Source organism: Elephantulus edwardii, unplaced genomic scaffold (assembly GCF_000299155.1).
Source record: "Elephantulus edwardii isolate Elephantulus edwardi_28Jun2011 unplaced genomic scaffold, EleEdw1.0 scaffold00135, whole genome shotgun sequence".
Classification (NCBI taxonomy): Eukaryota; Metazoa; Chordata; class Mammalia; order Macroscelidea; family Macroscelididae; genus Elephantulus; species Elephantulus edwardii.
In genome coordinates this window covers 5,287,823-5,315,186 of record NW_006399885.1, presented here as the reverse complement: position 1 = coordinate 5,315,186, position 27,364 = coordinate 5,287,823, and the positions used below count along the sequence as shown (strand labels likewise).

The 27,364-nt window shown below is 39.3% G+C and overlaps 1 protein-coding gene across 1 annotated transcript in view; it reads right to left on the bottom strand.

Moving 5' to 3' along the window:
- Window positions 1-27,364, bottom strand: part of SGCG (sarcoglycan, gamma (35kDa dystrophin-associated glycoprotein)) — a 78,463-nt gene that overhangs the window by 40,069 nt on the left and 11,030 nt on the right. The window contains exon 2 of the mRNA XM_006894109.1: window positions 15,338-15,439. Coding sequence (XP_006894171.1) covers window positions 15,338-15,439 — 102 coding nt within the window. The remainder of the gene's footprint in view (window positions 1-15,337; window positions 15,440-27,364) is intronic.

The window sequence follows — 27,364 nt, the reverse complement described above, 5'->3', positions numbered from 1 at the left end:
ATATTCCCAGTAGTGGAATTGCTGGGTCAAATGGTATCTTTATTTGCAACTTTTTGAGAAAGCGCCACAATGCTTTCCACAGTTGTTGCATCATTTTACACTCCTTTGCTTTTATAGTTATCTTTCACATCCCTCATACATAATAGTATTGATATCACCCTACAACTCATCTTGTCTTCTGTCACTGGTATTCAAAGCTTCAAACAATTCTTAAGATGATTTTTAAATTCAGGTGGGAGAGAATAAAAGTTATATTTTGATTCTCATGGACTGGCTTTAATTTTCTTCAGCCTCAATTTGAACTTGGGCATGAGTAACTGATTGTACCACAGTCAGCACCTGGCCTGGATTAGACTGCTAATATTGAGCTTCTACAATGATTCTTGCATAGATGTAGTCAATCTGATTCCTATGTAGTCCACCAGGTAAGGTCCATTTGCAAAGTTACCTCAGCGGGATTTAGCAAGATGATATCCATATGCCTGCTTTGATGTTTGAGGTACAATGCTTATTTGTTAGTTTGTTGTATTGGAGGAAAAATCTGAATATTATTAATGACTTTATGTTGTTGATGTGTACCAGCAAGTTAGAACTGACCCATATCTGACCCTCTAGTCGGTTCTCAGAGGCAGTTAATTTTACAGGAGGAGATTGCCCATCTTTCTCCTGTGGATTTGAATCGTATGTCTTCAGGATTGCAGGACAGCTTTTTACCACTAGGTCACCAAAGTACTTATATTCTTGCTTGTTTATCTTTGTTTTTATTAGTTCAGCACTTAACTGTCAGTTTGCTATACTGGTGTAACTTGTGATTTGCTATGATTGTGAAAGTTATGCCTTGATAAAGAATGTCAAGGTTTCTTGCCTTACCCAAGTATTTAGCCCCAGACCTGACCATATCTTGATAAGGTCTGACTATATCCTGATAAGATGACTGGATGACCAGATCCTGATAAGGTCCTGGCCCTGGCCCTGACTCACATCCTGACAGGGCCACTGTCTCCAACTTCCTGAGCAAACTACCATCCCCTCTCAATCTCCTTAATATCCCTATAAAAGGAAACTGCTTTTGTGTGCCTGCACACCATTCTGATTTTCTCTGCATGAAGTCACCTTGTCATCCCTTCTCAGATCTACTTAATAAAGGCGTTTGTTACTTGGGATCATTTTCTTCTATCAACTCTTTTTCTATCTAACATAAATGGTGCCTAAAGACCCAGGATGAAAATATCCAGTCATAAAGGCCAAAACTTTCTCTCGACTTCTCAGCAACTGGCCAAGAAGGAGAGCAAGACCACCCTCTGAGCTCACTAACAGCTAAATGGCAGATGGTATGTGACCTGGAGCTTAGCTGTCCTCTAAGAGAGCAGCTTTCCGCAGCTTCATTTTTGTTAGTGGGGAAGGACTTGTAACTTGCATCCTCTGGAAAAGGCCCAAATAATCCCTCTCTGTCTTACACTTGCTATGCATCAGAGAGCTGGACAATGACTAGGGAGAAGAAAAATTGATGCCTTTGAGCTGTGGTGCTGGAGAAGAGTATTGAATATACCATGGAGTACTTAGGAAATGAACAGGTTCTTCCTGGAAAGGGTTAAACCAGGCTGCTCCTTGGAGGGAAGGATTCTGAGGCTTCGTCTGACATACTTTGGACATGTTGTAAGGAGGGACAGGTCCTTGGAGAAGGACGTCATGCTTGGGAGGGTGGAGGGACAGCGCAGGAGGAGAAGGCCCTTTATGAGGTGGATTGATTCAGTGACTGGGGTAACACTGGAGACAGTGAGATTGGCACAAGACAGAGTAAGGTTTAGGGTGGGTGTACATAGGGTCACTATGAGTCCCAGGTGACTTGACGACACATAACAACAACAACAACAACTGTCTTACATCTTTCTCTCCTCCTAACTCTTCTTCGGATCCCAAGGTTGAAGGCCTTTTTAAATTTTTTTTAACTTTTTATTTTATTAATTTTAATGAATGTTTACAGAAACTTAGGGTTTCCACTCATTCATTGTTGCACTTTTCTCCCTGCCCACCCTCTCCTACCCAGGTTGAAGGCCTCTTTCCATTTGAATCCAACAGCACTCAAAACTGCTTTCAATTTTCAACAGCCTAAGGCTATACCTTCAATTGAGGTTCAAGGTCACTCATCCAGGAATTGATTGTTCCACTTTGTGTATTTTGCTACTGGCTAGTTGGTGTTTCTCCTCTATCTGGCACAGATCTGCTACATGATAGTGAAGAGGTTTGTCCATAGTTTTTAGTGTTTTTCTCTATTAATGGCTGATTTGTTTGAAGCTGAGTTAATGATTTTAGTAGCTGATAACAGCTGCTAATGTTTCCATTTCACCCCAACCTTCCATAAACTAGCAGATCAGTAGTTTTTAAAGTGTTCTGGCCATATAAGCTTAATACACAAATTCACTTCCTGCCCTTAATACGCAAATTCACTTCCTGCTCTTCCTCAAGCAGCAACCACTACATTCAGAGATGGCAATAAATTTAAAAAAAAAAAAGACTAAAAAACAGTTTAAAAGACCTGCATAGTTTTTTTTGCTTTTATTAGAACAAGTATAAAATTTTTGTTTTGTCCTGTTTTCCTTTTTCTGAGAGTATGTACTTCCCACTCACCCTGAACTTTCAGCCAGGGTGCAGGGCTGAAAAAGATTTTCTAAATTTATCTTTTTTCCATTTTGTTTTCAATAAAATATGACAATTAGACTCTGACAATTCAAGTAAAAGAACCCAATAAAAATACTGAGAATACAGTGACAAAGAAAATACAGAGTTGGAGCTCAGAAAAACAATGCCCTTTCATAGCTAATCATAAGATTAAATACTTGGGAGTAAATCTAGCCAGAAGCACAAAGGATCTATTCAAAGAAAATTACAAAACATTACTGCAAGAAACAAAAACAGACCTGGAGAAATGGAAGAATATCCCTTGTTCATGCATAGGAAGACTCAATATTGTGAAAATGACCATACTTCCTAAGGCAATTCACACGTTCAAAGCAATCCCAATAAAATACCAATTACATTCTTCAACAAGATGGAAAAGGCAATTTTCAATTTCGTTTGGAATGGAAAGAGGCCCCGAATAAGCAAAGTACTCTTTAAAAAGAGAAACAAGGTAGGAGGCCTCTTACTCCCTGATTTCAAATCCTACTACACTGCTGTGGTGGTCAAGACAGCATCGCAATGTACAATGACAGACACATAGATCAATGGAAGACAATTGAGAACCCAGAAATCAGCCCATCTACCTATGATCAACTGATTTTTGACAAGGAGATGAATGAAATCAGTTAAGCGGGGAAACGACAGCCTTTTTAACAAATGGTGTTGGCAAAATTGGAAAAATATCTGCAGAAGACTCAAGCAAGATCCACATCTCACTCCATACAGAAAAAAACAACTCATATTGGACCAAGGACCTAGGGCTAAAACCAAGGACTAAAAGCTTGGAAGGACTCAAGAAGCCCTAATCCACAACATAAACAGTCTTTCAAGCATTCTGAATAACCTACAACTAGGAGAGGATAAAATAGATGAATGGGACCTTCTAAGAATTAAATTCCTATACACATCCAAAAACTTCTCCAACAGGGTAAAAAGGGAAGTCACAGACTGGGAAAAAATATTTGGTAATGACATGTCAGATAAGGGACTTATATCTAGAGTTTATAAAATACTAAGCACCACAACAAGATAAAGGTAAACAACTCAATTGAAAAATGGGCAGAAGATATGAGGAGATACTTTGCCAAAGAAGACATACAGATGGCGAGCAAACACATGAAAAAATGTACAGAATCCCTAGCTCTAAGAGAGATGCAAATCAAAACAACAATGATATATCATATTACCCCAGTAAGAATAGCATAACTCAACAACACAGCAAACAGCAAATTCTGGCGAGGTTGTGGAGAAACTGGAACTCTTATTCACTCTTGGTGGGAGTGTAAAATGGTATAACGACTATGGAAGGCTGTATGGCACTTTCTCAAAAAGTTGCAAATAGAAATACCATTTGAGCCAGCAATTACACTAGTAGGAATATACCCTAAAGAAACCATAACTGCCACCCAAGCAGATATATGCACACCCATGTTTATTGCTGCTTTGTTCACAAAAGCAAAGAGTTGGGAACAATCTAACAAACGAATGGCTAGAGAAGCTGTGGTATATTCACGCAATAGAATACTATGCTGCATGAAAAAACTAAAAACTCATGAAATACTATACAAAATGGGTGAGCTTGGAGGACATTATGCTGAGTGAAATATCTCAGTCACAAAAGGATAAATAGTGCATAATGCCACTGTTGTAAAACAGGACTGACATTGAGGTTGGGGGGAACCTAAGAAAAAGGGAGATAAATAATGTATACTGCATCGAAACAGATGAGGGAGAGAACTGTTTAAAAGGAATATAAGATGAGGTACTCTTAAAAAAAAAAAAAAAGAAAAAAGATTAGGTACTCTTTTCATGAAAAGATTCCAGAAAAAGAAATGTATAGTAAAGTGGACTGTGGACTTATGTGTGTGTGGGATTGTATAACAATGAAATAATTCTTTTTTCCTTTTCAAAGAGGAAAATGAACTGGTGGGGAGGGGTGGGCAAGGAAGAAATTGTGCAACAATGGATGAATGGGGAAAAATTAAATGGAAATAATATGCTGTAAAAAATACATATGTTGCATTAAAAATCATTAATTAAAAAATGCAAAAAAATACCATGAGAGTCCACGTCCCTTTAGTATAAAAATTTAAAAAGTTGTAAATACAAATTGGAGAGTTTTTCTCAAGATCATGAGAAATTTATCAATTAATTTCATATTAAATATTTAACAGTTTTGCAGTCCTTCTGCTGATTTTCTGATAAGAAGCACTAAACTATTTCTGACACTGGACACTAAGCTGATAGTATGCCTGCTATTAACCCACATCTAGTGGATAGAGCCAATTCCTTTTGATACAGTGACTCAGTATATATTTTCGATCTTCTTTTAATACTTCCTCGATCAGCCTTCAGTATGGATTGAGGCTCAATGTCAAGCAGACAAAGATTCTCACCACTGGACCAATTGGTAGCATCAGGATGGATGGTGAAGAGACTGAGATTGTTAACAACTTTAGTCTGCTTGGCTCCATGGTCAACACTCTCGGCACCAATAACCAGGAAATGAAAAAAAAACACACAAAAACAACAAACATTGAAAGGAATTGGCAGACACAGAAGAATTTAACAAAACAACATATGAGCAAGAGCCTATGGTGATGAAGGAAGAAGTTCAAGCAGCTTTGAAAGAAACAGTAAAAAATGAGGCCCCAGAACATTTTTCATATTGACATATTTCAGCTAACAGATGCTGCCCTGGACGTGCTCACCAAGTTGTGTCAAGAAATCTGGAGAACAACCACTTGGCCAACTGACTGGAAGAGATCTATATTTGTTTCCATGCCAAAGAAAGGTGACCCAACAGAGTGTGGAAACTGCAGAACAATATCATTGATTTCACATGCAAGCAAGATTCTACTGAAGATTATCCAAAAACGACTGGCACAGCACATCAGCAGAGAACTGCCAGAAGTCTAGGCTGGGTTTAGAAGGGGTCGTGGTACTAGGGATATTGTAGCTAATGTTAGATGGATCTTGGCAGAAAGCAGGGAGTACCAGAGGAATGTCTATCTGTGTTTCATTGATTATGCAAAGGCATTTGACTGTGTGTATCATAACAAATTGTGGCTAATTCTGAGAAGAATGGGAATCCCAGAACACTTGACCATGATAATGCGAAACTTATACTTGAACCAAGAGGCAGTTGTCAGAGCAGAGCAAGGAAATACTGCATGGTTCAAAATTGGGAAGGGCGTACACCAGGGATGTATCCTGTCTCCATACCTTTTCAACCTGTCGCAGAACAGGTCATACGGGAGGCTGGACTCTATGAGGAGAAATATGGCGTCAGGATTGGTGGAAGATCCATAAACAATCTGCATTATGCAGATGACACAACCCTGCTGGCTGAAACTGAGGAGGACCTGAAGCACCTGCTGCAGAGGGTCAGGGATCGCAGCCTTCAATATGGATTGAGGCTCAATGTCAAGAAGACAAAGATTCTCAGCACTGGACCAATTGGCAGCATCAGGATGGATGGTGAAGAGATTGAGATTGTTCACAGCTTTAGTTTGCTTGGCTCCACAAGCAACACTCTTGGCACCAGCAGCCAGGAAATTAAAAGACGTATTGCCATGGGAAAGTCTGTTGTTAGGGACCTCTCTAATGTACTCAAGAGCAACGGTGTGTCTCTGGAGACAAAGGTGCATCTGGCACAGGCCATGGTCTTTGCAATCACTTGTTATGCATCAGAGAGCTGGACAATGACCAAGGAGGACAGAAGGAGAATTGATGCTTTTGAGCTTTGGTGTTGGAGAAGAGTGATGAAGGTGCCATGGACTGCTAAGAGAACAAACAGATTCATGCTAGAGAGGGTTAAACCGGGCTGCTCCTTGGAGGGAAGGATTCTGAGGCTTCATCTGACATACTTTGGTCATGTTGTAAGGAGAGACCGGTCCTTGGAGAGGGACAACGTGCTTGGGAGGGTGGAGGGCAGGCGCAGGAGGGGAAGGCCCTCTGGGAGATGGACTGATTTGGTGACTGGGGCAATCTGTATGAGTGTGTCGGAGGCAATGAGATTGGCAAAGGACAGAGCAGAGTTTAGAGCTGTTGTACATAGGGTCGCTATGAGTCGCAAGTGACTCGACGGCACATAACAACAACAACAACAACAACAACATTGCGATGGGAAAGTTGGCTGTTAGGGACCTCTCCAGGGTATTGAAAAGCAATGGTGTCTCTCTGGAGACTAAGGTGCATCTGATACAGGCTATGGTCTTTGGAATCACTTGTTATGCATCAGAGTTGGACAATGACTAGGGAGGATAGAAGAATTGATGCCTTTGAGCTGTGGTGCTGGAGAATAGTATTGAATATAAAATGGACTGCCAAGAAAACAAACAGATTCATCCTAGACAGGGTTAAACCAGGCTGCTCCTTGGATGGAAGGATTCTGGGGCTTCTTCTGACATACTTTGGACAGGTTGTAAGGAGGGATAGGTCCTTGGAGAGGGACATCATTCTTGGGAAGGTGGAGGGACGGCACAAGAGGGGAAGACCCTCTGTGAGGTGGATTGATTCAGTGTCTTGGGTAATCGCGATGGGTGTGTCAGAGGTAGTGGTATTGGCACAGGATAGAGCAGTGTTTAGGGCTGTTGTACATAGTGTCCCTATGAGTTGCAAGCAACTCGACGGCACATAACAACAACAGTGGATAGAGCTCAGGCAGTTCCTGAATTAGGCGTACTTTAGGATAGAACATGTAAACTTATCTCATGTACTAGAGAATACATGTAAATTTGTCTCATAGGAAAAATAAGAGATATTCAGGTGACACCAGTAAACTACTTTTTATTGTTGCTGTTAGGGGCTGTCGAGTCATAGATGACTCATAGTAACTCAGTGGACGAAAGACCTCTACATTTGTGTAACTTTCATTGTTTCTCCATGTTCATAGAGTTTCTGGAAGCAAGCTATTTCAGAAGTGGATGCCATTCCTGCTTCCTAGCTTGTTTGAATGGGGTAGCTCCATCAAACACTGTCCACCATGGGTAACCATTAATGCATTTGACACATCAGTGTCACAATGTTTAGCATCACAGAAACCACAAGTTACTTCTGTACAGCAAATGGACAAACTAGCGCTATACCACTTAGAGAATGTTTGACCAAAAATAATTAAAACCAGGCCTAAGTGACATAGATTAAAAATCACCCACCTTTGACTTGGTAGCGTAACTTTCTATCCACTAGGCCAACAGAATTTTCTCTATGTTGTTGTTGTTCAACTCATAGGTCATTTCAACTTTCTGCATGTTGTTGTCCAGTTTTGCCAGCACTATTTATTTAACAGGTTGTCATTTCCCCACTTGATAGGTTTTATTTCCTTGTTGAATATCAGTTGCCCATAAAAGACAATTTTCATGAAGCTATTATCACAGAAAATTTAAAATCCTAGTCTTTTTCATCCAAAAGATGTACCCATAAACCCTGATTCCAGAGCTCTTGCATTGTATTGTTGAGTCAGCACCATCCGTAGCTGATCCTCCACTGAGTTTTCAGAAGCAGCAATTCGTACAGGAGGAGATTGCCCATCTTCCTCCTATAGAGCAGCTGGTGGATTCAAACCACATTTCTTTGGGTTAGCAGTACAAAGCCTTACCACTAAGCCACCAGTGCTCTCTATGAGTAGGACTTAGGTCATAGTCTTCATAGGAATACATATTTTACTCCTTTTTTAAAAAAAAAATTGTTTTCTATTGTGTGCATACGAAGTTTATATCTCACACTATGCTTCACATGTTTTATTTTGAAGGATTATGAAATAACTTGTTAGAGGCCAGAGTATCATGCTAAATTACATTTATGATGATGAAATTTTTCAGCTCAGCAATATAGATGGAAGAATTGGCAAACTCATAAATTGATATTTTTCTGTAATTTTATAGAAAATTGCTTTCCTGATTAAACTTTGTAATAAAGTTTATAAGTAATGTATAAGTGTCTCCTGAAATTCCAAGGCATAATTTAATTTTGTGACTTTTATTATTAGAAAGTCCTATTAGTTACAAAATCTTGTATAGCCCTTATTCAAAATGCTATTATAACTTTATGTATTGATCAATATATTCTATTAACTCAATATTATGAAGGTTTTGTATGTGATTATTGGAAATGCTTTGCATTACTTTGCTCCTTGCTTTTAGTTTTGAATTAGTCTACTATAAAGGAAAATTCTAAAGTATAACAAAAGGAATTATTCATTCCAAAAGATTAAATTTGCTAAGATCGAATCACTTGTTATCAGCCACCAGGGCAATCTACTTGTCTGTTTTCTTCCAAAACATGATAGGGAAATGAACCAACAGATTTCTGCAGGAAAAAGAGGCTAAATTCTAATATTTGAATTCTTCATATACGAGGGAGCTCTGGTCACCTAGTGGCAAGAAGCTGCACTGCAATCCTGAAGGAACGAAGTTCAAATCCACCAGCTGTTTCACGGGAGAAGGATGGGCAATCTCCTTGTGTGCAATTAATTGCCTCTGAAAACCCAGTGGACAGTCAGCTATGGATTGGCTCCAATTCGATGGTACACAATAACTTCATATATGAGTAATCTATGCACCAAAGTTTGTTTCCATTCTGTCAACAGAGAACTGCCAGATGTGCAGGCTGGATTTAGAACAGGTCGTGGTTCTAGGGATATTATAGCTAATATTAGCTAGATCTTGACAGAAAGCAGAGAGTACCAGAAGAATGTCTATCTGTGCTTCATTGACTATGCCAAGGCATTTGACTGTGGATCACAACAAGCTGTGGCTGACTCTGAGAAGAATGGGAATCCCAGAACGTTTGATTGTGCTAATGGGAAACCTATACTTGGACCAAGAGGCAGTCGTCAGAACAGAGCAAGGAGACACCATATGGTTCAAAATCAAGAAGGGGGTTCATCAGGGATGCATTCTGTCTCCTTACCTTTTCAATCTGTATGCAGAACAGATCATCCGAGACGCTGTATGAGGAGGAATGTGGCATCAGGATTGATGGAAGAGTCATCAACAACCTGCGTTATGCAGATGACAAAACCCTGCTCACTGAAACTGAGGAGGACCTGAAGTGATTGCTGCAGAAGGTCAAGGACTGCAGCCTAGTCTATGGATTGAAGCTCAACATCAGGAAAACAAAGATTCTCACCACTGGGCCAATTGGCAGCATCAGGATTGATGGTGAAGAGATTGAGACAGTTAACAGTTTTAGTTTACTTGGCTCCACAATCAACACTCTTGGTAACAGCAGCCAGGAAATCAAGAGATGAATTGCATTGGGAAATTCAGCTGTGAGGGACCTCTCAAGAGTACTGAAGAGCAACGACATCAGGCTGGAGACTAAGGTGCACCTGCTCCGGGCTATAGTCTTCACAATTGTGTGCTGTGCATCAGAGAGTTGGACAGTAAATAGGAATGATAGAAAGAGAATTGATGCCTTTGAGCCGTGGTGCTGGAAAAGAGTATTGAATTACCATGGACTGCTAGGAGAACAAACAGGTTTGTCCTGGAGAGAGTGAAGCCAGGCTGCTCCTTGGAGTCAAGAATTCTGAAGCTTCGTCTGATATACTTTGGGCACGTTGCAAGGACGGACTGGTCCTTGGAGAGGGACATCATGTTTGGCAGAGTGGAGGGGCGGCGAAGGAGAGGAAGACCTTCGATGAGATTGATCGATTCTGTGACTGGAGTGGTGGGAATAAGTGCATTTGGGATGGCTAGGTTGGCACAGGATAGAACGGCATTTAGAGCTCTTGTACATAGCGTCGCTATGAGTCACAGGCGACTCGATGGCACATAACAACAACAACAACATGTCTCCATACGATAGAAGCATTTTACACATCTTAATTATATCATGATTAATTTAGGTTTATTATGCCAGTAAGGTGACATAATGCTCTACTTGAAAATTGATGGTTCAAATCCCTCAGCCACTCAGTGAGAGAACGAGGAGGCAGTTTCTTCATGAAGACTTGTTATTGGGTTCATGAAATTGACTATAATTCATAGCGACCCTGTGAACAACGAATCAGAACCTTGCCCTATCTTGCCCCATCCTCTGGTCTCTGACATGCTCGAGTCCTTTGTTGTAGTCACTGCCAATCCATCTCATTGATGATCATCTCTTAAGACTTAAAGCCTCTGGAACCCAATAGAGTTGAAACGCAATATGAGTTAAAATTGGCTTGATGGATGGGAGTTGTCAGGTGATCTGGAGTTGACTATGACCCATAGAAATCCTATGAAGAACTGATCTGAACTCTGTCCTATCCTGTGCCATTCTCACAATCTCTAACACTCTCAAGCTCATTGCTGCACTCACTGTATTAATCCACATGGTTGAAGTTCTTCCTCTCCTTCACTGTCCCTCCACCTTTCTAAGGATAATATCTTTTTCCAAGGAATAATATCTCCTAACAACACGTCCAAAGTATGTGAGATGAAGCTTCATCATCCTTGCTCCAATGTGCAGCTGGCTGTTCCTTCTCTGAGTCATATTTGTTCTTTTGGCAGACCATGGGATCTTCAGCACTCTTCTCCAACGCCATGGTTCAAAGGCATCAATTCTTCTTATTTCATCCTTGTTATGCTTCTGTCATCCATTCGGTCACTTGTAATGATGGAAGTGGGATTCTCTTTTTAACTTTTCATTTCATTTCCAGAGTTAACTCCCAGTATCAGGCTCAGTCTATGATGTTCCTGGTCACATGCTCGACTCTTACCTCAACTGAAACATTCCTGAAAGTAACATGATAGCATCTACTAACTACTTTATGTTGTGTATGCAATTGGATCTCTCTTTTCCTATCAAGATTCATGTATATGTTTTACATTGCATCATTTTACAATTGTTAGTACTTGTTGGTGACTGTTTCAATGTTTATTTAGGAGTATGTCTTAGCTTTCTAACAAGACCTTTCAGTTTCAGATCTGATCTGTGCTTTCCTTTGCAATTCCTGGTTGTTCTTAATCAAATTATGTCCTCCTAACAATATGTGGAGCTCCTTTTCTTAGTGGTAAAAAACTGTGACGCCAATTCAGTTGTATGCTGTTTGAATCCACCACCTGCTCTGTGGGAGAAAGATGGAAAAATATCCCCCCATTGTCATTTACTGTTTCTGAAAACTCGCTGGAGGGTCAGCTATAAGTAGCTCCTGACTCAGTGGTACTCAACAACAACAACAACAACAACAATAATATGTGAAGAGCTCTCCTGGCAGAGGCCATAGGGAGCTGTGCTGCAAACTGTAAGGCCTTGTCTTCTGTTGATCAACTGCTCTGAGGGAGAAAGACCAGCAATCTCCTTTCTAGATTTACAGCCTAGGAAGCTCAATGAGGGCCATTTATGAGTTACTTCAGACTTAACAGTGATGAGTAGAATTAAAAAGTATGTATTGGAAACTTAACCTCTTTTTACCTGTGGATGGAGAACTGGTGATACAATCACTTGGAATATACCAGCAGGCCCCACTGGAGAAGGACTTGCTTATATGCTCCAGTAAAGACTGTTGTTGTTGTTGTTAGGTTCTATTGAATCCTCCTGGAAACTCTATAGGTTATTTTTACTCTGTAGTTTAGGATCATGATGAGTCTGAATCGTCTCAATAGAACAGAATCGCACGCCTGTGGACGAAATGTGATCACCATTCATCATGTAATCTAAAGTTAGGTAGTCATTGTCCATAGTGCAATTTACTGTAACTAACTTCTATTACATCTATCTATCTATCTATCTATCTATCTATCTATCTATCATCTATCTCTATATATCTTCCATAATACAATCGAATGTAATGCAATACATTTCTCAATTGATGCTATCCCTATGTTCTAAACCAGCCTCTTCTGAGTTATGTAAAGAGCAGGATAGACACAGACACATGCACAGGGGAACTCATAAAGGAATACAGAGAAACTCCCTACACTACTGACAAGGAAGGCCCTTCCGCCAGCACCACATCCTGAATGCAGGTGTTTAACATTTTGAATTGTGCAAAAATGAATTTCTGTTCTTTAAAACACTCTCTTTGATATTTTTTTTAAAAGCAGCATTTGGAAAGTAAGGAACTGGTACAGGTCTCTAAAGGGAGAAGAGAGAGAAATATCTTTTCATAACAATAATTATAGAAGAAAAAAAGAAGAAAGAGTTCATCAATTTGTAAATTACAGTTGGATGAATGTTTAACATTTTATTTAGAAAACTTAACAAAACTATCAGTACTAAAAAATTTATAGAATCACCAGAGGAAAACAGACAAATACTGTGTTTCACTATATTTGTATTTTAGCCTTACAGTGTTTTTTTTGTTTGTTTGTTTGTTTTGTTTTTTTTGTAGATTCATAGAAGGTAAATGAAGATAATAATGAAATACATTTAGTTATAGAAACATAATTTTTTTAAAAAGCTATTTTCTAATCTATTCATGAGAAAGTCCTCTTGGACCAGAATCTGTAATTAATATGTTGTTGTTATTATGTGCCGTTGAGTTGCCTGCAACTCATACTGGCCCTATGTACAACAGTACTAAACCCTGTTCTATCCTGTGCCAATCTCAGTCTCTGGCATACCTACCCTGACTACCCCAGTCACTGAATAAATACACCTCATAGAGGGTAGTCTTCTCCTGTGCTGTCCCAGTATAGAACATAATATAATGAAACGATTTTCTTTCTGACTTCAGGTAATTTAAAATGCTTTAAAATAAGTAGTTTTTAATTACCTTACAGTGATGTGTTTGTGGGAGAAAGATCAGCAATCCCTTCCCATGTGATTTACTGCCTCTGAAAACCCAATGGAAAGGCAGCTACAAGTTGATTCTGACTTGACAGTACATGACAACAACAACAACAACAACGTGTTTTAAGCGCAAAAATTTTTAGTTTAATGTGATACAAATTACTGAGGCTCCCAAATGTAGATCTGAAGCACTTGGGAACAAAGCTTCTTAATTTTATCTTTTGATTATTTTATTGTACATGGCTCTGGTGAGCTTGCTTAAAAGGAATTGTACTGCTAACCCCAAAGTGATTCCTCTCTGGTGGTTCAAGTCCACCAGCAGCTCCTCAGGAGACAAATGGGCAATCTCCTTCCATACAATTTAAAGGATCTGAAAACATGCTGGAAGGCCAGCTATGAGTCATTTCCCACTCAGTGGAATGAGTTTATTGTGCATGAGGTGAAAATTTACAGAGAATTAGTTTTCCATTCAATACTTCATACACACACAATGTTAGTTAAGATCTCTGCATATGTCAATACTCTCCCCATTTTCACTCCAGTTTCTTCATTTCCATTTATTTGGTTCAGAAAAACTTGCCTTCTCATCTTATACTAAATTATAATTTCAAAGAAAGCTACAAAACATTAATCTTTCCTTTGTTGCAGACTGAGAGTAAAGTCATTTTATAATTATTAATAAGAAGACAGCCAGCCAGGAATGAGATAGAACAGAGAGCAGAAAACAGTTCGACTGAAGTCCCCAACTCATGTTTCTCTGTGTATTTATTGACAATCAGGGGAAGCAAATCATAAAAGGAATTCCTTGTAAATGAAGCAGAATTTTTCTCTATTGTCAACCTAATGCTCTAGCTCAGGAAGTATTTCACAGGATGTATTTCACAGGAAGTATTTCACAGATTCCCTCTGTAGGGGGGGCCCTAGCTATCTCCTATCTGCAGGGAACAAACAGCTCATTTTCTGTGATCTGCCACAAGAGAAATCCTAACTTATAAATTTGTAATTCCTTCAATTCCTGAACAAGAGTTTTCATATATTTGGTATGAAGTTTTTCTTCCCATATTCCTTCAACCATTCATACGTATTTCCCCCTACATCTTAAACCTCAATACCACAATGAAAAATCCCCTGGAAAGGGACATCATGCTTGTAAATGTGAAGGGTCAGCTAAAGAAAGGAAGATCTTCATTGAGATGGAGTGACACAGTGCAGCAATGGGCTTAAGTATGTCGGAGACAATGAGGACGGCACAGGACAGGGCGGGCAGAGTTCAGATCTAATGCTCATAGGGTTGCTGAGTCATACTTGACTCAATAGCACTTAACAACCACCACCACCCTGTAATTCTGATTTCCATTAATCCTTCTAAACCTCTCTGTAAATTCATTCTCTTTAGGATAACTAAACTAATTTTAGCCTCATGTTCATTGCCTTCATTCATCTTAATGTGTCATCTTTGGTTTTGGACAAATATTGCCCTTTTGATCTTACATAGTTCTAAGGAACACATTCTTCATGGGTATTATTGCTTAGATTATGTTGTTGTTCTATACCATCGAGTTGGAAGTGACTCATAGCTGACCCTTCAATGGGTTTTCAGATCAGTATAATTGTGCAGGAGGAGACTGTCCATCTTTCTTCCATGGAGAAGCTGGTGGACACACACACACACACACACACACACACACACACACACACACGTAATCATTCCTAAAATGACTGCAATTACAGCGTTAATGACCTAAAGTGGAGCTTTTATAGAATGCAGGATGAGAGGGAAGTTTGCCCAATGTAATAATCAAACTTTTAATAAAAAGTACGTCATGTATGTTTGCAAACGCATATATTCTAAGATATTTTCCACAAAAGATAATGTATGTTTAACTATTATTTTTCATGAAACTCTCTTTACTTATTGATCTGATTATTCACTTACCAGTCTGGAGTGTATTTCTTTGGCATACAACGGGAACAAAAATTCCGACTCCCCTTCCAGGCGAAGTCCATCTTGATTTACACGCAAATGACCCATCCCTGTCTGTTGAGAAGATGAGACACTAGTTTCATATTGTTCTAACTTTTCAGTTATCTTAGTATCAACTTAGTTCAATTTACTATCAACTCTTAATTTCAGTTTAGTATCATACACATTTTTATTTCTCTGAAATACATTATTTGAAACTCTAGTTGCTTTTATTCAATACTTAATAAATAATGTGTTAATACAAAGGATTATTTAGAAAATAAACTAGATTTTAATATTTAAGATTAAAAAACCCCCAATATTTTCTAAGAGACATCCTAAAAACTACTGCCCAGTTGAAAAAGTAAATCTTCCAATAAATGCCACATTTGAAAAATTTTAAAATACAATGATATTGTTATCTTTTTTGGTTTTGATATTTTTTATTTAAATGAAAGTTAACCAATTATACAAATTTTTCCTTCCAAAATTCATAGAATTTTGTTTTATAACATTAAATACAATTGATTAATGCAACTTATTACAATGTCCATTAAAATTCTTTGTCTTTTCCTTCACCCAGCATACCTATTTATTAATTTTTATTTTCTTTTTCCCGTGTTGTTGCCACTGAGTTAAGAACAACTTAAAGTGACCATATGGATATCCCATGCCATCCTCACAATCTCTGAGACATACAAGCCCTTGCTGCAGCTATGGTGTCAACTCACATGGTTGAGGGTCTTCCTCTTTTGCCATCCATCCACTTTCCCAAGCATGATGTCCCTCTCCAAGGAATAACCTCTCCTAGCAACATATCCCAAGCATGTGAGATGAAGTTTAATCATCTTTGCCTTGAAGGTGTACTCTGGCTGTAAGTTCTCTAAGATATATGTATTTGGATTTTTTGGCAATCCATGGCATCTTCAGCACTTGTTTCCAACACCACAGTTCAAAGGCATCAACTTTTCTTCTGTTATCCTTAGTCACTGTTCAACTCTTAGATACATAGCAAGTGATTGAAAAGATCATAACCTGAATCAGGTGTGCCTTAATCCTCAAACTGACATCATTACTTCCCAATGATTTGGAGAAGTCCCTAACTATAGATTTTCCCAGTGACATATATCTCCTGATATCCTGACTGCTGGTACTAAGTGTATTAATCCAAGATAAAGTCATTGACACTCTCAATCATTTTTCTGTCTATCTTGATAATGCCCATGAGTCCAGTGGCAAAGATTTTTGTCTTCTTGACATTGAGATGCAAACCATATTGAAAGCGGAGGTCTTTAACCTTCTGCAGCTAGTGCTTCAAGTCCTCTTCACTTGCAGCAAACAAGGTTGTGTCATCTTTATAATGAAAGTTATTGATGAGTCTTCCTTCAATTCTGATGCCATATTTTTCTTCATAGAGTCCAGCTTCTCAAAAAATTTGTTCAGTATACTGAACATACCATAAATATCACATGCAAGCAAAATACTGCTGAATATCATTAAAAAATGGCTAGAACATACACAGATAGGGAACTGCCAGAGTTCAAGCAGGATTTAGTAGAGGTGGTGGCACCAGGTATACCATTGTTGATGTTAGACAAATTCTGGCTGAAAGTAAGGAATATCAGACGAATGTCCATCTGTGCTTTACTGACTATGCAAACGCATTTGACAGTGTGGATCATAGTAAGTTGTAACTGACATTGAGAAGAATGGATATCTCAGAGTACTTAATTGTGCTCATGTGGAACCTATACCTGGACCAGGAGGCTGTTGGACAAATAGAGCAGGGGAGCACTGCATGGTTTAAATTGAGAAGGGAGTGTGTCAGGGTTGTATTCTCTCTCCATACCTATTCAATCTGTATGCGAAGCAAATTATCTGAGAATCCAGACTCTATGAAGAGGAGTGTGACATCAGGATTGGAGGGAGGGTCATCAATAACCTGCGTTAAGTAGATGACACAACCTTGCTTGCTGAAAGTGAGGAGGACTTGAAGCACTTGTAGAAGATCAAGGAACACAGCCTTCGCTATGAATTGCATCTCAACGTCAAGAAAACAAAGATTCTTACCCCTGGACTGATAGGCAGAGTCATAATGGATGGAGAGAGGACTGAAACTGTCAACAGGTTGATCTTGCTTGGAACCACAATTAACACCCAGGTACCAACAGTTAGGAAATAAGGAGACACATTGCACTGGAAAAATCTGCAGTTAGGGACGTCTCCAAATTATTGAGGAGTAGTAATGTCAGTTTGAGGACTAAGGTGTGTCTAATTCAGGCCATTGTCTTTTCATAGTCTTTGCTATGCATCTGAGAGTTGGACAATGAATAGGGATTACAGAAAAGAATTGACACTTTTGAGCTGTGGTGTTGGAGTACAGCAATGAACATCCCGTGAATGGCCAAGAGAATAAACCGGTATGTCTTGGAGAAGGTGCAACTGGAGTACTCTTTGGAAACAAGAATGATAAGGCTTTGCCTCACATACTCTGGGTATGTTGGTAGGAAAGGCAGAGGGTCAGTACAAGGAGGGAAGATCCTCAAGGAGACAGACTTACACAGTGACTGCAGCAATAAGCTCAAGAGTGTCAAAGACGATGAGGATGACTCAGTATAGGACAGAGTTCAGATCTGTTGTTCACAGGGTCACAATGAGTTATACTCTACTCGACAGCACCTAAGAGTAACAACAACAACAGCAACAGCAACATCTTCTCTCATTCTCCAAGTATTTATTCTGATTTGAAACAGATGTTAAAAAACAGCTACACAGTGTGTCTTTATTTTCCCAGTTCTTGGATTGCCGACCTTTTGGTTAGCAGCCCAATGTGTTACATGCTGCTCTACCGGGTTCCTTAATATGCTAGGTGCTTGGGGGGAAAAATACAGGCAAAGGTCCTTTACTAACCTGTGATGTGGGACTAATAGAAAAATTGGGAAGTAAAAGAGATTCTTCAAAAGGATGGCAGTTGGAGAGAAAGGAAGAGAATCAGAGTGCAAAAAAGACTCTAAAATTGTTATATGGTTTTCTCATGTCTCATTGCCTAGTGGCAAGAAGCTATGTTGCAACCCTGAAGTCATGAGGTTCAAATGGCTAGGATTGTGACTGCTACCCCAAAGGTCAGCAGTTTGACATTAGTGTCTTAGTGTTTAGAAGCTGTGCTGAAGTCCCAAAAGCATGCAGTTCAAATCCATCAGCTGCTCCATGGGAGAAGGATGGGCATTAGCCTCTCATGTGATTAATTGCCTCTGAAAACCCATTGGAGAGTGAGCTATGAGTTGGTTCTGTCTTAACAGCAAACAACAACAACAACAGTCTGCTTCAATAAAGATTATAATCGTGGAAACCCCATGGGTCAGTTCTAGTCTGTCAAATCCACTGTGCTATTACGTAAAATCCACTGCATGTCAATGGATATGTTCAGTTAAGAGCACAGACATCCCAAATGAAAAAAAAAAAATTCAGGAAAAAAACAGGCACAGCATGTGGGTAAAGATGAAATGCCACTTTTTATTGTCAAACTGTGTTTGAAATTAGTAATCCATTTGCCAGAATATTATGGACCAAAGGACTCACAAGATCATAATGCTAAGAACTCTTGGAAAATTCAAAACAGTAAGGGACAGTTCAGCTCTTTAAATATTATTGTTAGGTCCCAGAACACTATTAAAAGAGTTCTAGTGATGCAACGATTAAACATTTAGTTGTTATCCAAAATGCTGATAGCATGAACCAATTGGATCAGTACCATCACTTTTCTCAAGCATCTCATGGGGAGTTCTGGTGGCATAGTCCATAGTGTGATGTGTTGATAACACAAAGACTGCTCAACACTGGCAGTTCAAATTCATCAGCAGAGCCTTGGGAGAAAGATGGACAGTCCCCTCCTGTTGAGATTTACTACCTTGAAAGCTCAATGGAGGGTGGCTATGAGTCAAAACAGATTGAAGGACAGTGAGGGAGGGAGTGATTTTACAGGGAAAAGAACTGACGATTGGATTCTGTAAATATTACAGTGAAGAAAGCCTCAAGGAAGAGCTCTCTTCTGTTGCATGGTGTTGGTATGAGTCAGAACTGAGTCGCTTATATCTAATAACAACAAAGCAGTGGCCAAAGAAATAACATGAGCTTCCCCCCACTTCTGCTTCAGGGAGAGGCCTGTTTCGTACTTTGAGATATATCTTTCCTAATAAACTTTTCTTTTCTCTCACCTCAGGAAAAAATAAAAAAGGAAAACCAAAACAATAAAAAGAGCAATAACAAGCAGGCAGAAAAACAGTTTTGCTTTGAAGTAGATTCTACTCATAAAATCCTCTTGCAGCTCATAGTGACCCTAGAGGACAGAGTGGAATTCCCCACCGTTTCCAAAGCTGTGAATCTTTATGGATGCAGACAATCTCATCTCACGCAGGTAAAGCAATTGGTAGGTTTGATCTGTTGATGTTTAAGTTAGTAGTCTAATGCTTAACTTATTGTTAAGCCATCAAGTCTTTTCTACTCTCAAAAGCTTGTCATTTGATAAAGAACACATAATAACTTTTGGATAGGCATAAGTTTATTCAATAAATGGTGTTCATAAAACTCTTTGAGGAGAAAAGTCAAGCTATTACCTCTTTCCGTTCATAACATATTCTGAATGGTCGTTCATTCGTTATTTGGAAAAGTGTGTGTTACTTGCCTTGCAGGGGTTTTATTAGTTACTATGACTTGCTCCTGATGCATGGTGACTTCCTATATTAACAGAATGAAATGCCATTCATTCCTGCACCACCTTTACAATTTTCTTCTGCTCGAGCCTGTTATTGAAGGCATGGTATACTTTGGGCATGTTCTAACCCAGAGATGCACCTGTCAGCAGCCAGCGTTCTCTTGGGATTCATGAGATATTAATTGTCTGATTTTCACGATCACCAGGCCTTTCTTTCTAGTCTGTCAGTTTGGAAATGACGATGAAAACTGTCCGCCATGGATGACCCTTTGGGCATTCGAAACACCATGTCCATAGCTTCCAGCATTACATTGGAAAAATGCCAGTCATCACTGTACAACATGCTTACAGGTGAACCTTAAAGATACTGCCTTATAAACTGTGAAACACTAAACAAAAGTTATTTTTACCATAGTTATGATTGTCATATGGAATCCTGATGGCACAGGAGTCAAGCTCTTGGTTGTTAATGAAAAGGTTGGCCGTTCAAGCCCACCAGCCTCTCTGAGGGGAAAACAAAATAGTACATAAGAATCACTGTTTTAGGGACCCCCAGGGAAGTTCTTCTTGTCCTTCAGCATGACTATGGCTGTCTGGAATTTATAAAATAGCAATGCTTTGTTCCCCCCACCCACAATTCTAATAACTTTTATTTTTACTACCTGGGAATCAAAACCCCATTTTTAGAGTATCTGAATATGCTTCTCTATATGCTGCCAATAATGTGGTGTCAGCCAGAGCAGACAAACTACTCTGGTGACTTAGTGCATGATATGTTGTGCTGCTAATCAAAGGGTCAGTAGTTTGAATCCAACAGCTACTCTGGCAAGGTGGGGTGGGGAGGATGTGCCTCTCAATTCATCCCAACTCTTTGCCATCGAGTTGATTTCAACTCATAGTGACCTCTCCACCCCAAGTTTCCAAGGCTGTAAATTGTAATGGGAAGAAACTGCCTTTCTCTCTTGGAGTGCCTGGTAGAGTCAAACTACCAGAAAGTCACTCTGAGTTGGAATAGACTTAATGGTAGTGATTTTTTTTAAGAAAAATATTCTGGTATTAAAGTAAAAATCGCCAGGGTCATCAGCAGTTGGTATTACATGGGATGCAGCATTCTGCCTTGCTTCACGCTGCTGCCAAGTGAGAACTGTCCTAGGAAATAACGGACGTTTTGCTACTGTACTCTCAGCACTTAGAGAAGAACTAGCATTAGACCATTACATACACATCTCTGCAAATCTCAGTAAGGATCAACTTCTACTAGCACCTAATAAATTATTCACACAGACACTCCTCGTTTTGTCTGAAGTGTGACTTTCCACATTGTTCTCAAAAGGAGAAAATCAGCAGTCTGACACTTATGTTTTATACTGAAAACAGAGTAAAGAACAATCTTGGCCAAGAAATTCCATGTCAAGCTTAAACCAATTAGTACAAATGATTATAATAAGTACTCTAAAATGTATGAGTTTCTGGGCATAAGGATCAGAGATTGACTGATCTAAGTCAAGACCCAGATTTCTGGACTGAGGATCAGAACTGTCCATAATCCTAATTAAAACCACAATTTTTATTCAGTCTGAGTCCTAAAATCTACTACCACACACTAACTCAGGTTTTCTTCCATAGTAAATCCTGAGAAGTAAATACCATTAGAAAGATGAGGTAGTCTGCTCCCATTAGATTTATCACCACGGAAACCTGGTGGAGAGTCACCAAGGGTTGGAATTGAACCAATAACCCTGAGATGATGATGATGATGATGATTATTATTATTATTATTATTATTATTATTATTATTATTATTAAGGAGTCTTGCTGGTATACAGCTCTAAGTTACCAGTTGCTCTGTGGGAGAAAGGTGAGGTAATCTGCTGCTGTTAAGATTTACAGGCTCAGAAGCCCAGGAGTCGTAATTGATTGGGCTGCAGCAGATGGGGATTTAGAATTGCAAGCAAGGTATTATCTTCACGAGCATTCATGAGGAAAAGAACAACTCATGTTACCAATGGCATTAACAAATTTGTATCACTGGAAATGGGGAGAAAGGTGAATACATTTACATCTGAAGCACATTAACTGTGTTGTAATAGTACTCCTTATGACAGGACTGTGAATCACATTTCTAGTTCAAGTTGATGGCCTTCACCTTCCCAATAAGACCCATTTGTGACCACGTGTGCTTTTTGCCTTCTTCTTTTCTCAATTGCCAATGTGGTTAAATCACTCATATGATTGAAAAATTACAATAATACTAGAAACGGAAGAAAAACCCTAGGGAAAAAGAAAATTTGAAGGTTATTTTTATCTTTAGACACTAGGGGTAATAGAATTTGTTTCACTGATACCAGTGATAATGAAATTCGTCTGCACTTGGAATAGCTCTGGGTTTATCATCCTCCTCTAAACTTCATCATATTCAAATCTTGCTTTCTTAGAAATAAAATGCAATTAAGTTATGTAAGCTCCTACAGTCTGTGACCTCTGAATCCCACTCCATCAAACATTTCAATTTGTTTTTCAGAGCCCGGTAGATACATTTTAGAAAGATAGGAGTAATCTGGGGTGGGGAGAGGGGAAGTGAAAATACGGGTTAAAATAGGCTCTAGTGTCATGTTTCTTTTGATTACAATTTCCATTAGCTAGACATACAAAGGGAAAGGAGAAGCAGGAAGTTTAAGAAACCAATAGCAAGTCACTGATGATATAATTACAAGGTGGGCTAGGCATCAGAGGCACGTGAATGCTGACAAAAGAAGTGTGCAAACACTGTAAGTAGTTAGACAATGCAAATGGCTCACTGAAGAACTGAAGCCTTTGAACTGCAAGTAATGGCAAAGACCATGGCCCGTTATCAGGTGCACTTTAGTCTCCAGACTGAATCGTTGCTCCTCAGTACCTTGGAGAGGTTTCTGACAGCAGACTTTTCCAATGAAATTCATCTTTTAATTTCCTGGCTGCTGGTACCAAGAGTGTTGATTGTAGAGCCAAGCAAACTGAAGCTGTCAACAATCTCAATCTCTTCATCATCTATCTTGATGCTGCCAATCAGCCCAGTAGTGAGAATCTTTGCTTTCTTGATGTTGAGCTTCAATCCATATTGAAGGGTGCAGTCCTTGACCCTCTGCAGCAAGTGTTTCAGGTCCTCCTCAATTTTAGGAAGCAGGGTTGTGTCTTCTACATAACGCAGATTGTTGATGAGTCTACCTCCAATCTGATTCCACACTTCTCCTCGTAGAGCCCAGCCTCCTGGATAATCTGTTCCACATATAGATTGAAAAGATATGGAGATAGGATGCATCCTTGATGCACACCCTTCTCAATTTTGAACTATGCAATGTTTCCTTGCTCTGTTCTGACCACTCGCTCCCGGTCCAAGTGTAAGTTTCACATAAGCACAATCAAGTGTTCTGGGATTCCCATTCTTCTCAGAGTCAGCCACAGATTGTTGTGATCCACTCAGTCAAATGCCTTTGCACAGTCAATTAAACACAGATATTCCTCTGGTACTCTCTGCTTTCGGCTAAGATCCAGCTGATATTAGCTATAATATCCCTAGTGCTTCTCCTAAATCCAGCCTGCACTTCAGTCAGTTCCCTATTGATGTGCTTTTACAGTTGTTTTTTGATAATCTTCAGCAGAATCTTGCTTGCCTATGATATCAATGATATTATTGGATAATTTTCACATTCTGTTGGATTGCCTTTCTTGGAATGGGAACAAATATAGTCAATTGGCCAGGTGGCTATCTTCCAGATTTCTTGGCACAATTTGATGAGCACATCCAGAGCAGCATCTATTGGTTTAAATATGTCAATCTGTATGCCATCAATTTCTGGGGCCTTGTTTTTTGCCAATTCTTTCAGAACAGCTTGAATTTCCTCCTTCATCACCACAGGCATGCTCATATGTTGTTTCATGAAATTCTTCTGTGTCCACTAGTTCCCTTTGGTACATGACTCTGTATACTCTTTCCTACTTCTTTTAATGCTTCATGGGTCATTTAATATTCTGCCCAAAGCATCCTTAACTATGAGTCACTCAATATTCTGCCCAAAGCATACTTAAGTATTTCAACTCGAGGTTTGAATTTGTTCTTCAGTTCCTTCAGCTTAAGAAACACTGAGCGAGTTCAGCCCTTTTGATTTTCTGACTCCAGCTTCTTGCACATTTCACTGTAATACTTTACTTTGTCTTCCCGTGCTGCCCTCTGGAATCTTCTGTTCAACTCTTTAATATCTTTATTTCTTCCCTTTGCTTTGGCTTCTTGGTGCTCAAGTGCAATATTTAGTTTCTTCTGACATCCATCTTGGTCTTTTCTTTCTTCTTTGTCTTTGCAGTGACCTTCTGCATTCTTCCTGGATGATATTCTTGATATCTTCTTACAGCTCATCCAGTCTTCGTTCATTAATGTTCAAGGCCTCAAACCTGTTCCTGAGACGGTTTTGAAATTCAGGTCGGATAGACTCAAGGTCAAATTTTGGTTCCTGTGGACTTAATTTTCCTCAGCTTCAGCTTGAACTTGAATATGAATAATTGGTGGTCTGTTCCACAATCAGCACCTGGCCTAGTTTTCACAGCTGATATTGAGTTTCATCACGGATTCTTTCCATAGATGTAATTGAATGAAGACATTAGAAACCAAAACCATCTGCTTTACTATCAAATAGGATTGGGTTATTTTTTGATCTAAACCAAATATTATATAGATAAAGAAAAGAAAAATCATTGAGATAAAGAACTTATTCAGGTGGTTAGTTCAAGGAAATGATTTTATGATTTTGAGAGTTAATTTGAGAACTTTTAAGATTTTGGAAGAAATACTCATATGTATTTATTCTAAATCCATAAGCACTCTAACACTGTGACTAGTACTACTTTTGTTGTATTACTGTTGTATTAGTTATCACAGGGAGACCTGGTATATAAGGAGTCCTCAGGAGAAGGATAGGCAATCTCCTCCCATAGAATTTGTAGCTTCTGAAAACCCACTAGAGGGTCTGCTATGAGTTGGTTCTGATGCAATGACAGTGAAAGAGAGAGAGGGGCAAAGTGATAATAAGAAAAGAATATAATACTATTACATCAACTTCTTATATCCATTTACATAGCTCATTATTTTGCTCAACTTTGAGTGACTTAACTATTCTGATGGTGAGCACACACTGCTTTCTCAATAGCTAACATATGGAGATTATAGAGAATATCACGACAAAGGTGATATCTGAAACACCTTGTGTGTCCACGGTGCATCTGGAGAGCCTGCAGTCATTTGCATACCTGTATTCTTCTCCCAGGGAGCTTTAAAAAAATCCTCTCCAAATGATTATATAATGGTGGGGCTGAAAAAAAGTCATTAAGATGCAATTTAATACTACTTTGCCTGCCGTCCTTTGAATTATCACTGGCTGCTTAATGGCACAAGGCATTTGTCTGAGGAAATATGTACAAAGACTTTCCCTCTGACAGGGCTTTCAATGTCCTGCTAAATGAAAGAGTCTTAATGGAAAAATGTTTGATGGAAGATATCTACTGACTCCTTTCAAACATGAATTACTTGAAAATTCTTACCCTGGATAACTCCATTCAAGGTTTCTGACCTCGTAAGAAGGGCAAGCCACTAAATACCACAATTAGTGGGGGAAAAAAAGCAGAAGCAATGTGATTAAAAAATGTATCTGTAAAAGAACTTAAAGAATTTTAATATTTTGTTTTTAAAAAATCAGTTTTGAATATTTATGTCTCTCTTCCTTTTATCACTAAATAAAAATGCCCAAAGGAATTTCATTTCCATAGTAAACACAGCTAGCTTCAAAACTGAAAAACAAACTTAGACTCATTGCTGTCAAGTCTGAACTGACTCAGTTAACTATCCAGGGGGTTTTCAGAGCCTAGTGGGTAGAGCAACTCCTTACCCACTAGGCCACCAGAACTCCTTGGTTAGCTTAGAATCATTAATCCTAATTTGCTAAAGTTACATTCATTAAACGTACTTAAATATTTAATATGCAATCAAGTATTTATAACTTTTAAAAAATGTTCTGGGTTTTAACACTAAAGTTGATCTATTTAAGATATTTAAAGAGATGACTCAGCTCTCTGCTTCTTGTGGATCGACAGATTGCCCTCTCTTCTTGTGAAGTCTCAGCTGCATCCCTTAACATATGAAAGTGAAGGTTGGAGTAAATGGATTTGGCCATATTAGACTCCTGGTCACCAGGGTTGCTTTTAACTCTGGCAAAGTGGATGTTGTTGCCACCAATGACTCCTTCATTGACCTCAACTACATGATCTATATGTTCCATGTATGGCAAGTTCAATGGCACTATCAAGGCTGAGAATGGGAAGCTGGTCATCAATGGGAAAGCCATCACTATCTCCCAGGAGAGAGGTCCTGCCAACATAAAGTGGGGTGATGCTGGTGCTGAGCATGTTGTGGAGTCCACTAGTGTCTCACGATTTTGGAGAAGACTGGGGCTCATTTAAAGTGTGGTGCCAACCGGATAATCATCTCTCTTCCTTCTGCCGATGCCCCCATGTTTGTGATAGGCGTGAACCATGAAAAGTATGACAACTCTCTCAAGATTGTCAGCAATGCCTCCCGCACAACCAACTGCTTGGCCTCCCCTGGCCAAGGTCATCCATGAACACTTTGGCATCATAGTGGGACTCATGACCACAGTCTATGCCATCACTGCCACACAGAAGACCACAGATGGAACCTCTGGAAAACTGTGGCATGATGGTCGTTGTCCAGAACATCATCCCTGCATCTACTGGTACTGCCAAGGCTGTGGGCAAGGTCATCCCTGAGCTAAATGGGAAACTTACTGGCATGGCTTTCCATATCCCCACTCCAATGTGTCAGTTTTGGATCTGAATTGCCATCTGGAGAAAGCTACCAAATATAATGACATCAAGAAAATATTAAAGCAGGCATTGGAGGAAGACAAGGTTGTCTCCTGTGGCTTTAACAGTGACATCCACTCTTACACATTTGATGTTGGGTTGTCATTGCTCTGCGGCCTTCAATATGGACTGAGGCTCAATGTCAAGAAGACAAAAATTCTTACCACTGGACCAATCGGTAGCATCAGGATGGATAATGAAGAGATTGAGATTGTTCACAGCTTCAGTTTGCTCGGCTCCACGGTCAACACTGTTGGCGCCAGTAGCCAGGAAATAAAAAAGCGTATTGCGATGGGAAAGTCTGCAGTTAGGGACCTCTCTAAAGTACTCAAGAGCAACGGTGTCTCTCTGGAGACTAAGGTGTGCCTGATACAGGCCATGGT